At 54.4% G+C, this 13,820-nt stretch overlaps 1 protein-coding gene across 1 annotated transcript in view; it reads left to right on the top strand.

Annotated features, from left to right (window-relative positions):
* The window catches only part of CACNG2 (calcium voltage-gated channel auxiliary subunit gamma 2), a 109,858-nt gene extending 96,038 nt beyond the window's left edge, over positions 1–13,820 (top strand). The window contains exons 3-4 of the mRNA XM_043563671.1: positions 12,013–12,153; positions 13,257–13,820. Coding sequence (XP_043419606.1) covers positions 12,013–12,153; positions 13,257–13,792 — 677 coding nt within the window. The 3' untranslated portion in view covers positions 13,793–13,820. The remainder of the gene's footprint in view (positions 1–12,012; positions 12,154–13,256) is intronic.

Genomic DNA, 13,820 nt, shown 5'->3' with positions numbered 1-13,820 from the left:
CATGCTGTTCCCTCTGCCTGTGACCCTCTTCCCTCCCCTTTGTCTGATAAACTCCTATTCATCCTCCAGGTCCCAGCCTGAAACATCACCTCCTCCAGGAAGTCCTCTGGGCCCCTAACGGGTTCCCAGAGCACAGCACATTTATCATGCTGTGGGGTCCTGATCTATTTGAGTAAACATCTCCCTGGCAGTCCCACCAATTATGTTAGGCCAGGGACCCACCCTATCTCGTTCACGTATTCATATTCCCAGCCCAATGCCCTTCACATAATAAGCGCTCAGTAAATATTTCTTGACCAACTCAATGAAGAAACTCATCAGGCAGTTTCAGATTGGAACTTCGACCGAGAACAATACATGAGATTTTTTTCTTCCCCCGCAATCAAGTCACGGTTAAATCCTGAGGTACATGCTGTGACCTTAAATCCACCTGAGGCATATTATCAAGAGAAAGCATTTTGAGTCCCAAAGAAAACTTCTCAAGAACCAACAAAAACTAACAAGGTAAAATGCTCCCTGAGAAAGGGATTTCCAGGAGAGGGGCTGAGGGTCCTTGACACCTGGGACAGCAAAGCCACCCAAGCAGAAGTGGGTGAAAGCTGTGCTCCACGCTCTCAAGAGGCTCTTCTAGAAGAGGTTTGCTCTCCACCAGGAGCGTCCCCACCTTCTGTCCCCGGTGACCTTCCCAGCCGCACGGAGGCCGCTAAAGCCTCCCTCCCATCCGCCTCCCCCCCGCCCCGCCCCCAGCAGAATGGCTAGCATCACTCTCTGATCACTTTTATGGAAAATATAGGAGGCATTTCATTACATGGATCACCCTCTTTCAGTAACTACTCTTCACATCAAAGCCAACTCTCGGGTCAGCCTTAGAATCAACCTGGTTTCATTGAAAAGCCCATGGAACATGAAGTCAGCCCAGTGGCGAGGAAGAGAAAGGAAGGGAACACGATGTAATTTATAGATTTCTTTTGAAAGGGAGAAAAATATCTTACAATGCTCATCATTTCCGGTTATGAACTCCCGAAAGGCACTGCTCTTAAATGGAAGTCCTAAAAGACGGGTTGGGCTATCGTTCCCCACTACCACGTCTGGGGCTCTTGCAGGAGCAGTGCGGTGGCATAAAAGCGGGCTGAGACCTAGGCCAGAGCCTGCGCTCGGTGCTGGGGAGATCAAGGTGAAAAATACAGGCGCAGCTCATGGCCCCAGGCAGCGCCCAGCCTGGCCGGGAGGCCCCTCAGAGAAACAGCTGGCCTCGGGAGACACGGCGCGGGACGGATGCGGCCTGCTGGTGGCGGTGGGAGTAGGGGGACCACAGCCTAAGCCTCGTGCCAGGAGCCACCCTGGTTGAGCACAGTAAGGATGTGATAATCAGCTAGAGGGCTCAAAGGAGGAACTTTGTCTCCTTCATTGCTGTGCCTAGAACAGCTTCTGGAATACAGCAGATACTCCATAAATGTTGTCTGTTACATAAAGGGCAGATATAGGAGTCTTCAGTGGCGGTTTCTACCTACTCCATACCTCCATAGCCTCATTGTTTAAGAGAGAATCACAGAAAGTGTTTGGTTCACTGGGGTGTCCCCGGACAAAAGACCTGAATTGGTTAACTGCTGTTAACAGGGCAGGATTCCAAGGGTCTGATTTAAGCTTACTTAACCCAACAGTATTTTTTGAGCATTGTAACAAGAGTCGGCAAACTTTTTCTATAAAGGGTCAGACAGCAAATATACCAGGCTTTGTAGGCCATACAGCCTCTGTCCCAACTACTCAATGCTGCCCGTGGAGTCTAGACATAATGGAAGCCAATGAGTGTGGCTGTGCTCCCAGGAAACTTAACTTCATTTACAAAAACAGGCAGCAGGCTGCACTTGGCATAGTTTGCTGACCCCTGATCTAGACTACGCTAATCTTGGGCTAGGCAACAAAAGTAATTCTGGAAAGCCGGAAGACGGGAGTTCCTATCCTTATCAATAGAGTCTAAATCCTAATACATTCTAACTAGATGGTCTCATTCTTAATAAGCTCTCGAGACGCTAGAAGCCAGGGATCGATCGTTCTTCGATCGTTCTTCTATTCCGATCCCCAGCCCCGCTGAAGTGGGGAGGGGGGCGGGGCTGTGTTTTGGAGGTGGGCGGGGCTTCAGCCCCATGGGCGGGGCTTCAGCCGGCTTCCAGTTCAGGTCGGTTACACCCATTCTCACAACGCACCTGCCACGTGGGAGGCCGTGAGAGGGGCTGATGCCGCCCTTGTCCCTGAGGGCTCACTGTATAGAAACAGGCCCCTGAAGGTAGCATGAATGCCAAGACGCAGGCAGGGATAAAATGGAGTGTGTGGTGCTGAGGGAGCCTGGCCCCTAACCCCCAAACGGGAGATGATTCCAGAAGGGTCCCCTTGAGAAAGCGGCACCAAGGCTGAGACTGGGCCTCTAGAAGCATTCGCTCATTTACTCTTGAGACATTCACTGAGCACTCACTCCGTGCAGAGCCCTGTTGTCAGTACAGGGGATCCAAGGGTGAACAGAACAAAACCGGTGCCTCTGTGAAGGTGACACTCTCGCGGAGGAAAGAAGCAATGGGCAAGACCACAAATAGCCCCCTGAGACCGTTCCAGAACTGGCTGTAAGGGGGTGGAGAGTGAGGCGGTGGGCGGAGGGCAGGTGGGGGGTGTTACTGAGGACAGGTGGTCGGGACAGCTTCTCTAAATGAGGAAAAGGACAGAGCCGAGAGGACTTGGGGGAAGTGCGTGCCCGAGGGGGGACTGGTGAGAAAGCAAGGGCCTTATTAAGGCGAGGGGGGGCGGGGGGTGTGGGGGTCAGAGGGGAGGCCCGGCTGGCTGAGCGCAGTGCAGGAATGGAAGACATTCCACAGCACGAGGTCCGAGAGGCGGCGGAGGAGCCCAATCGGGTGTCATTCTAAGTGTGACGGAATTGTGAGCAGGGGACACTGATGTGGAAGGTCCGTTCTGGCCAACGGCCGGGGCGGGGACAGGGAGGCCAGTTGGCCGCTGCTGCTGGCATCCTGCTGAGAGGCTATGGCGCCTGGACCAGAGCGATAGGTGTGGTGGCCGCCAGAAGTGAGGGGCTGTTTGGGAGACACGGCTGAGGTGGGGGGAGGGGAGAGCAGGAGCTTGGGGGTGGGGCCTGGGGCCGGACCCCAAGGGGTTTCCAGAGGACAGCAGAGGACTGGCAGGAGGGGCAGGGTGGGGGGCAGGAGACCTAGGAGGGTGGAAAGGGGCTCAGCCAAACATTCTGGCTTTGCCTGTTCGTGCCCGGCCCGCCTCACACTCGGAGGGCAGCGGGGCGGGCAGGGTGGGCTCCAGAAAGGTGGCAGGAGCTCCTGCTATTACCAAGGTCAGGGGCACAGTCTACTGGACTCTGCTCAACCTAAGGGCAGGATCTGTTCAGAGGCTGACACAGGGCCAGCACATTGCTGGCATGGACGGAAAGAGGCCTGACCGTGTGTAAGCATGGGGCTGTGGGCCTCTCCTGGCAGAGCTATAGCTCCCGAGAAACCCATTGAGTATCTTCTCCTTGGCTCTTTGGGCCTGAGGTCCCAGTACTCGGGAGGCCAGGAAAGATCTGAGCTACCCATGGGCCATGGGTCCTTTTTGCCTGCAGACAAAATTAAGACGGGCCTTCATGGTGCTTGCAAGCTACAACAAACGAAATTCACAAGTTAATTATATGGTCTGTGAAACTATGAGGAGTGATACGGAGAAAAATCCAGCAGGAAAGGGGGATAGGAAATTCCGGGGAGAGGGGGTTGTCCATAAAATCCTTGTTGTGAAATCTGAGCAAAGACCTGAAGGAGGTGAGAGGGAGCCATGTGGAAATGTGAGGGGAGAATGTTCCAGGCAGAGGGAACAGCAAGTGAAAAGGCCCTGAGACTGGAGCCTGGAATGTTTGAGGCGCAGGAGTGAGGCCAGAAAGACAAGAGTGGAGTGAGCAAGGGGAAGCCAAGGAAGAGCCAAGGAAGAGAGGCCTGGGGGCCCCTGTGGGTCCTAGAAAGGGCTTGGGTCTTGCTCTGATTGAGGCAGGAAGCCATCAGAGGGTCTGAGCAGAGGAGTCCCACTATCTCACACTTTACAGGACCCTCTGCTTGCTCCGTTCACAAGAGACTGAAATAGGGTAAGGACAGAAGCAGGCAGAACAGTTAGGAACCTACTGCAATAAATCCAGACAAGAGACAGCGTCCTGAACCCAAGTAATAGCAGTGAAGGAGGTGGGAAGGGGTCGGAGCCTGAAAATATTCCCAAGGGATTGCATGTAAGCTTTCCTGAGAGCCTACCTGTGGATTTCGCAGGAAAGGAAGGTGTCAAGGTTTGAGTCCAAGGCTGGGATTGGGAAGAATCGGAAGCTCAGTGTCGGCCACATTAAGTCAGAGAAACCTATGGGACTCCCTGGGGAGACGCCTTGGGGTCTGGGGCTCACGGGACAGGGCCTGGCCCAGAGAGAAGTTTGCCAGTTGTCAGCTGGTGGAGGACATTTACAGCCACGAGCCGATGAATGGCCCGAGGCGGTGGTGCACCGAAGAGGTGCAGAGTCTGAGCCCCAGGATGCCAAGGTTTAGAGGCCAGGAAGAGGAGGAGGCCCCAGGGAAGGGGGCTGAGGGGGTGGCAAGTGGGTGGCCCGGGCCACCCCTACCATCCCTGCTCCACCAGCTGGATGGAGGACCTAGAACAGAGGAGGAGGAGAGAGCATGCCAGAAGGGCTGGACAGGAACGCAGAGCTCATCTCCTGGGATGGCAAGAAAGTGGGGCTCACTTGCTCTCAAGCCATCAGACCAAGCTTCAGGCCTCCTGGGGGGCCCAGCAGAAGGAAGGCACCCCATAGATATCTAATGGGACGAATGAATGAATGAATGAATGAATGTACATTTTTACCCCCAACCCCCATGGGTATTTAAGGAGTTCCAAAGCTTCTCCTGAACACAGAGTCCAGGGACTTTCTGGTGACAGGCCTTGGCCACCACCCTGAGCCTCCTGACATCTGGGCCCCACGAAGGTGTGGCCAGTGTGGCTCTAGCCCACCTGTCACTAGCTTGCCCAGGAACAAATGATGGCCAGACCTGTTTTGCCCACAGCCCGCTCTGGGGGGCCATCGATGTGTCTGCCACGGTGCCCCAGCCCCCGCCCATCCTTATCCTTACCAAAGCTTGCGAGCGGGTGAGGAAGAGGCAGAGGTGGCCCAGGTGTGACTTCCTGTGACTGTCAGTGTGTCGGTCTTTGTGCACAAGTGTGTGAGTCTGTGCTGTGTTCTGTGTCTTTCGGTGCCCGTGTGTCCGCGCATCTGAGCGTCTGTCTGAATGTGTGTTTGCTCGGGTCTGCTGCGTGTCTACAGGTCCCTGCAGGCTGTGCGTGTGTGTGTGTGTGTGTGTGTGTGTGTGTTGTGTCCAGGAGATGGGAGCTGGTATTTCCCATTGGTCACAGTGTGATTGGGGCCCATCCCAAGCCACCACCCCTAGTCACTCACATCCATGCAGCCAGAGCAAACATTTCTCAAAACGGCTCCAACCTCGTGCATTCCACGCACACTGACACTTTGAATTCTGTCCCCCTTCATTTCTCTAAGTGCTGGCGGCACCCAGCACGCTGACTTCCCCACCTAGTCCTGACTCACAAGCCGCACTGTGATCAACACCAACCCGGGGCCCGTGAGAAACAGCAACGGTGCCTTCTGCCAAGATGACAAAACTAACATTTCCTGGTGCTTGGCACGTACCGGGCACTCTTCTAACTGCTTGAAATGTATTTACTCCTTACTCTTCGTCGCAGGCTATGAGCTGGGTGTGCTCGTGACCTCCCTCTGGCAGGGGGGACAACTGAGGCTCAGAAGGGCAGGGGGCATGGCTGGCGGAGGCACGCAGGGCGCCTCTCTCCTGGGTTGGTGCAGCTGATCACCAGCCCCGGAGACAACAGGGAATGGGACAGCATCTGGCACCGCGCAGATGGCACTCCCCAAGGAAGCTCCGGGGCTTCTGGAACTCTTTTCCTTATGTCATTAGATAGAACACACCTGACAACTTTATATGTTACCTGTGTTCCCCTTCACAACACCCCGGGAGGTAGGTGCTGTTGGTGTCCCCATTACACAGGCAAGAAACTGGAGGCACGGAGGCCACACTGCTGGTGGGAAGGCTGGGACGGGGCTCCAAGGAGGCCCTGTGTGGAGCCCGGGCTCCCAAGCCACTGCTCTCAGCTTCTCTCTCTCCCCTCATCCATCGTCATCCGCTTCCTCCTTCCTTCTCCCTCGCTCTGTCCTTCCTCCTCTCTCTCCCCTTCCCCACCTCTCTCGCACCCATGCTCACACACACACTTGTGGTCCTGGCCACCCCATCCAGCGCAGCGGGGAGGGGAGTGAGGGACAAAAGCCCAAGAGCCCAGCAACCCCCCCTGAGCCAGCTCCTCGCTGATCCTCTCCGCTTAGAAGGGGAAAAAAAAACCCAGGTGGGATAACAGACATAAAGGGTTGAGCACTGCACCCGGAAAATAGGGAGCCCGCCCTCCATATACCTGGTAAGACTACCATTTTAATCAAAGGCCACAACTGGCACAGGGAACAGGTGAGACTGTGGCCTGGCTGGCTGAGTGGACCCTGCGGGGAGGTCTGGGGGACACAGGGCCATCAGAGACAGGCAAGACCCTAGAGATCACCTAATCCAGACAAGGAAGCGGAAGCCAGGCATACCACATGATTTGCACGAGCCCCTGCTGGGCCATCACTTCACACCAGGGTGCCCGGAGCCTCAAAGTTAAGCCCTCTGCTCTTCCACAGGCAGGTGCATCTGTGCCCCACCTCTGTGTCTACAACCCCCCCCCCCCATTACAGCTTCAGCCCACCGCAGTTCTGTGCCCCAAGCCTGTACCTCGTGAGCCCCCGACCCTGGCCTGCCTCGTTCCCTTTAGGGCTCCCCAAGCTCCCCCGTGGCTCTCTGCGATCCAGAATCTTCCAGTTCCCTGAGCAAGGATGCTTCTCCAGCCCTGGAGCGCACACACGCTGCTTCCTCTCCCTGGAACACTCCACATCCCGCCTCTCTTGTGCCCTGTTAGCTTCTCCTTATCCTTCAGATGCCAGCCCCAGCCTCACTCCCTGGGGGAAGCCCTCCTTGATGCCCACGTGAGCTCAGAGGATGCTCTGAGGGGCAAGACGTGCATGTCTGAAAGCAGGGGAGGGCGGTGGTGAAGACACACAGGCCCTCGAGGGTGACCTCCTGGGTTCACAACCCAGTTTCCCCACTTCCTTGCTGGGCGGACTCAGACAAATGGCTTAACCTCTCTGTGCCTCAAGTTTTAGCTGCCGCTTGATGGGGGCTAACCAAAGTACTTACTTCACGGAGCTGTAATGAGAACTAATGAGTTAATAGATACACAGTGCTTAGAACAGCCCTGGGGTACACGAACCGCTCGATGAACATTGGCCATCTATATGTGACATCAGCCTGTCACATACCTTCATGGTGCCATATGGATACCTTTCTTCCATAGCACTTTATCCTGGTTGATAATTACATAATATCTGTGTTATTACCTGATGACATGTATCTCCTTCATGAGAATGTAAGCCCCATAAAGACATGGCCCAGGCCTGTTTTTGAACCCCTGTGTCTTCCATGCCCAGCCTGGAAGTTGGTACAGCGGCGGGCACTCGACCTGTGTTTATTCATTGGACCCACAGCTAGTTAAAAGCGAAGCATCTCCCCACTCCGGGACCATGCGGCCCTTCCCCAGTACAGCATATTATGTTCTCAGCCAGGAAATGTCCAAACTGCAGCTCGCAGGCCAAATCTGCGCCGCCCCCCCCCCACCACCACCACTGTTTTTGTAAATAAAGTATTATTGAAATAGAAGCGCATTCATTTGTTTACGTATTGCCTGTGGCTGTTTTCAAGCTACAACAGCTAAATTAGGTAGTTGCAGCAGAGAACATATGGCCAGCAAAGCCAGAAATGATTATATTTACTACCTGTCCCTCTACAGAAAAAGTCTGCCAATACCTGCTTTAGGTATTTGTAACCTCCTTGAAGCCAAGGCCATGGCTTCGTGGGGCTGGTGTAAGGTTTAAATGGGTTTATCCGTGTAAGGCACGTAGGATGCTGTAGGGAGAGCTCCAGAATTGTTGGTAGGGACTGCAGAGTTCCATATGCTTACTCATAGGAGATCGATAAATATTTGTTCATTGAATAAACCAGATACTTTCTGCTCCTCGCGATAGACTTTAGCACTAAAACCACCCCCAGCTTCAGTGGGAATCAAGGCAATTCGTGGGGAAGAAGTGTCTGGATGGAGGGGGCAGGACGATAGAAATAATGATTGTACCATTTACTGTACCCTTTCCAGGGTAGAAACAGGACAGCCATGCAATGTAACCTTGACAACAGTGCCTCTCGAACTTTCACATGCACGTGACTTGTGTTACGTGCTTTTGCAAAAATGTAGAATCTAACTCAGTAGCTGGCAGTGTAAGACCCAAGAATCTGCAGGCTCTAACCAGCTCCCCCGCGATGCCCAGGCCCCTGGCCTTCCGACTGCCCTGTGAACAGCAAACCTTACATTCCCGGGAGCTGGGTATTAGGGTTATTTTTCCCATTCTCCAGGATGCAGAAACAGACTCAGCCAGGTAAAGACCCTTGGCACCAAGGACACATTGTTAGGGACAAGGCCCGGTCTGAGCTCAGATGTGACGAACTCCCAAATCCCCACTCAGCCTATGACACTGCCTAGCGGGAAAGAACTCTTTCGAGAAACTTCTCCAATGTAAGAGTCCCTGCTTGCTCTAAAGCAGCTTCCTTGCCCAGCCTCCATCTGGGTCTCGCTCTGCTCATCTGAGCCACTGCCACTGCCCCCTTGGAAGTCACACCAACCTGTCCTTCTTCCTTCTTGCCATCACCCCCCTATTCCCAGCTGGTCAGGAATCGTATCCACACAGGGAGGGCAGAAGCGTGAGAAATCATCTGATGGTCCACACCCGCTTTGCACATGGGCAAACCAGAGAGGACGAGGCACCTGTCTCAGCCACACAGCAAGTGAGTGGCATAGGTGGGACCCTACACCCAGATCTCTGGACTCTGCAGCATCCCTCCCAGGCTCCTTGGAAGCCCCAGAGGGAGAGTACAGGATGGCCCAAAAGTTGGGCCGATCCGGTCTTGAATCCTGACTCACTAGCTGGGCTGCCTTGGGCGAGTTACTATGCCTTTCTGAGCTTTAGTTTTCTTGTCTATAGACGGGGGCTAAAAAACACAGCCCATGGGGCTGTTATGAGGATTAAATTACAGAATGTATGCCAGGTATTCGTTCAAGGCTCGACACAGAATGGTGCTTATCAGAGATTCTCTCCCCTCTCCCCTTGTGCTTGTGAAGATGAGGATTCAGGCAGCATTGACTGTGCAAGTCCAGGCACCTTGCAATCGTGTGTGCGCGTGTGTAGGGATGTGCGGGAAGGGCAACCAGGTTGGGGACAGAACGGTTCTCTTGAAATGACTTGCTGGGGGAGAACGCTCAGGTCTGGGGGGAGGTGGCCCATCCGTCGTCGGGAGAAGGGAAGCCGGATTGCCCAGGAACCCAACTGCACCCTCTGTGTGCCTCCTCCTCTAGCGCCGGCTCAGGTTCACCTTTCTTCAAGTCCCCCTAAAATAATCGACTCACCCAACAGCATCAGTAAGCAGTGTAGACTTCCTAAAGATCCACGGGGAAGAGGGAAGGGGGGTTTTATGCTACGCATTGCAGCACACTGCCTAAAATCCTCTTAGAAAAATGCCCCGAGTTCTATACAGAAAAACTCTCTTTGCCACACTGCCCCCCAGAGGGGTGGGGAGCCAGGGGAGGCTCGACCCCCGGCACCTTCCTCTCCAAGATGCACATCCCCAGCCAACCCTTATCCCCACCCCAGGGCTGAGCCAACAGGCCCTCTAATAGGACCCAACTTCCTCAGAAGCCATTTAAACAGCCCAAACACGTAAAGAAAACTTCCTTTTCTTCACACAAGCTTCCAGATGGCTCCGCCTGGCCCACAGCTCCGGGGACGAGCAATCAGGGTTCTGAGGTCACTCGCTGCCTATTTGAATCTGGAGAGAAAAGCTCTTTTCCTCCCCAGAGACCCTTTAGGGAGGACCTCATCCGGACACTGTCCCCCACATACACAGCCTGCCTGCCTGGCCTGCCTCTCCCCCAGCTGCCTTCCCCTGCCCTCAGCCACCCTGCGTCCCTCTGGCCTCCTTCCTCTCACCTGCAGGTGGCAAATGTTCCTGAAGGTATTCTTTTCTCTTGCCTGTTTGTCAGTCCTTGCTTCTTATCTTATCCTGAAGGCATTTTTGTTGTTGTTCTTTGTTTTTTACTTTTTCTTTTCTTTTCTTTTTTTTTTTTTTATAAATTTAGCAAATGCCTTTTGTTATTTTCTCAGGCATTTTTTTAAAAATTTTTTTTTCAACATTTATTTATTTTGGGGACAGAGAGAGACAGAGCATGAACGGGGGAGGGGCAGAGAGAGAGGAAGACACAGAATCGGAAACAGGCTCCAGGCTCTGAGCCATCAGCCCAGAGCCTGATGCGGGGCTCGAACTCACAGACTGCGAGATCGTGACCTGGCTGAAGTCGGACGCTTAACCGACTGCGCCACCCAGGCGCCCCTTAAATTTTTTTTTTTAACATTTATTTTTGAGACAGAGAGAGACAGAGCATGAACGGGGGAGGGGCAGAGAGAGAGGGAGACACAGAACCGGAAGCAGGCTCCAGGCTCTGAGCCGTCAGCCCAGAGCCTGACGCGGGGCTCGAACTCCCGGACCGCGAGATCGTGACCTGGCTGAAGTCGGACGCTTAACCGACTGCGCCACCCAGGCGCCCCACTTTTTCTTTTCTTGGTAACATGTCTGCTGCTGCTTCTTTCTGGAAGCCCTCCCCACACTTATTCACTCAGTGAGCCTTTACTGGGGACCTACTGCGTCTTTGACACAGAGGTGTGGTGGGGACAGAGAGAATAAAAAGAAAGAACTAAAAAAAAAAAAAAAAAAAAAGGCCACAGTCCTCGCCCTCAAGGGACCCCACGGCTTTATGGTAGCAGCATATGTAGAAACAATTTTTTCCTGTAATAAGTATCATTTAACCAGTGTTTACTACATACGTTCCGAGTTTCATCCCAGTGCGTTATCAGAATCAACTCATCTAATCCTCACAGCAGTCTTGCAAGGTAGGCACTATTACCGTCCCCATTTCATAGATGAGAGAGTTGAGGCGCAAAGCGACAGCTTGCCCAAACTTACACAGCTAACGCATGGTAAAGCCGGATCCAGATCCAGGCTGTGCGACTCCCTCACCACTGTAACTAACACGCTGCCTCTCCTTGTGCCCCAAAGCACAGAGGAAGGGACAAATAACTTTGCCTAAGGAAGTCAGGGAAGGCTTGACAGAAGAGGCGAATTTGAGTTGAGGGTTTTTTTTTTTTAATTTTTTTAATGTTTATTTATTTTTGAGAGAGAGAGAGAGAGTGAGAGAGAGAGAGAGGAAGACACAGAATCTGAAGGAGGCTCCAGGCTCTGAGCTGTCAGCACAGAGCCCGACGCGGGGCTCGAACTCACGAACTATGAGATCACGACCTGAGCCGAAGTCGGAGGCTTAACTGACTGAGCCACCCAGGCGCCCCTGAGTTGAGTTTTAATGGATGAATAGAATTTGCTGAGTCAAAAGGAACAGGAGAAACATTCTAGTAAGAAAAGTCAGTGCGTCAAAAGTCAGAAGCATGCAATTACATGACATGGGAAGGGTGCTGTGGCTTGACAAGAGGAGACACGGGGACCAGGAGGCATGAAGCCTGAGGGGGGCAGAGGTCAAGTCACACAGGGCCCTGTGGGCCTCATGAGGCCCTGGTTTGGTCCTGTAGGCAGAGAGGAGCCCCTGAAGGGCCACGAGCTGGGCAGTGGCTTGCTCCCCCTCCCCTTCCCCACTCCCACGGGCCACTCTCTCCCCCTAGCGTCCCTCTGGCTCACAGCTGTGCCCTTCTCTCTCTCCCTGACCCTCTGTGTTCTGCAGGGGCCGTGAGGGCCTCAAGCATTTTCCCAATCCTGAGTGTGATTCTGCTTTTCATGGGTGGACTCTGCATCGCAGCCAGCGAGTTCTACAAGACTCGACACAACATCATCCTGAGTGCCGGCATCTTCTTCGTGTCTGCAGGTAATGGCCACTGCGCTGCGCTGGGCCAGAGCCCAGGCCTGCCTGGGGGGAAAAGGCTGAGGCTGGGGTGCTCAGCGACGGGGAGGACTCGACAGAGAGGGGGGAGGGGGAAGAGGGATCTCCAGGACTGGCAACAGGTCATGTCATAGGGGAGGTGGGTTGTGCTGGGGCTCCCGCCCCATAACAACGTCCAAGCCCCCCGCCGCCACGGAGTCCCCCAGGAACATCCCCAGACCCCGTCTCTCAGCCCAAATGGCCCATCTTCCTCCTACCTTTTAGCAAAGGGCCCGGATCCCAGGTCCCTCTCAGAATACTGGGCCTGTCCTCACTGCCCTGTCCCCTCACTGTCCCACTTGGGTGCAGGCAGGCACCTAAAACCACGTCCCTCAGCCCCATCACAGGACTAGTCACATTGCTACAGATGCCAGAGACAGAACACGGCTGTGGGATGAGCCATTTAACAAGAATGAGGAACATTTAAGTAGTCCTTACCACACCCCCGCCCCCAAGAGCCTCACAGGTATTAAGTCATTTAATCAGTCACTCCCACAAGAGCCAGTCCTATCCCTCTGCCCATTTTACAGATCTGGAAACTCTAAGGTTACCTTGCCAAGGGCTTTGATTCCAGGCAGTCTTGGCTCCAGGAGCCAGTCTGAACCTCCTGCAATCCCAGCTTCAAATCTCTGTGCAGCCTGGAGCAAGTCACCTAACCTCTCTGTGATCCCTTTCCTCAGTTTGCAACGCCCCTGGAAAGCGCTCAATAGTGAAGGCAGGTAGCAGACGCTCAATAAACAGTGTCCATTATCATGACTCAACGCGCGGTAGAATGCCTCTCCCTTCTCCCCCTCCACTCCCGCATCTTTGTCTCCAACTGCCCTCCCCTTTGTGGCTCTCTTCAGTGGCGTGACAAAAATATTAAGGTGATGCTTGCCTATGTCACTGTAGAGCACTGACCCTGAAAACTCCGGATCAGGGAGAGCCCGCCCAGCTGCCCCTGCCCTTCGGTTCCCCCCTCCCCAGGGCCTGATATCCTGCTGGAAACTAACCACCCCCCCCCCCCGCTCTGACTCCCACCCCTCCGCACCCGTCCCTGTGCCCCGCAGGTCTGAGTAACATCATTGGCATCATCGTGTATATATCTGCCAATGCCGGAGACCCCTCCAAGAGCGACTCCAAAAAGAATAGTTACTCGTACGGCTGGTCCTTCTACTTCGGGGCCCTGTCCTTCATCATCGCCGAGATGGTTGGGGTGCTGGCGGTGCACATGTTTATCGACCGGCACAAACAGCTGCGGGCCACCGCCCGCGCCACGGACTACCTCCAGGCCTCCGCCATCACCCGCATCCCCAGCTACCGCTACCGCTACCAGCGCCGAAGCCGCTCCAGCTCCCGCTCCACCGAGCCCTCACACTCCAGGGACGCCTCCCCCGTGGGCATCAAGGGTTTCAACACCCTGCCGTCCACGGAGATCTCCATGTACACCCTCAGCAGGGACCCCCTGAAGGCCGCCACCACGCCCACCGCCACCTACAACTCCGACAGGGATAACAGCTTCCTCCAAGTCCACAACTGTATCCAGAAGGAGAACAAAGACTCTCTCCACTCCAACACAGCCAACCGCCGGACCACCCCCGTATGAAGCCCGCGGGAGGGGGTGGGGGAGGGGC

The sequence above is a fragment of the Prionailurus bengalensis genome, chromosome B4 (genome assembly GCF_016509475.1).
Source record: "Prionailurus bengalensis isolate Pbe53 chromosome B4, Fcat_Pben_1.1_paternal_pri, whole genome shotgun sequence".
NCBI lineage: Eukaryota > Metazoa > Chordata > Mammalia > Carnivora > Felidae > Prionailurus > Prionailurus bengalensis.
Note: the sequence above shows the minus strand (reverse complement) of the source record. Positions and strands in the feature narration are given on the sequence as shown.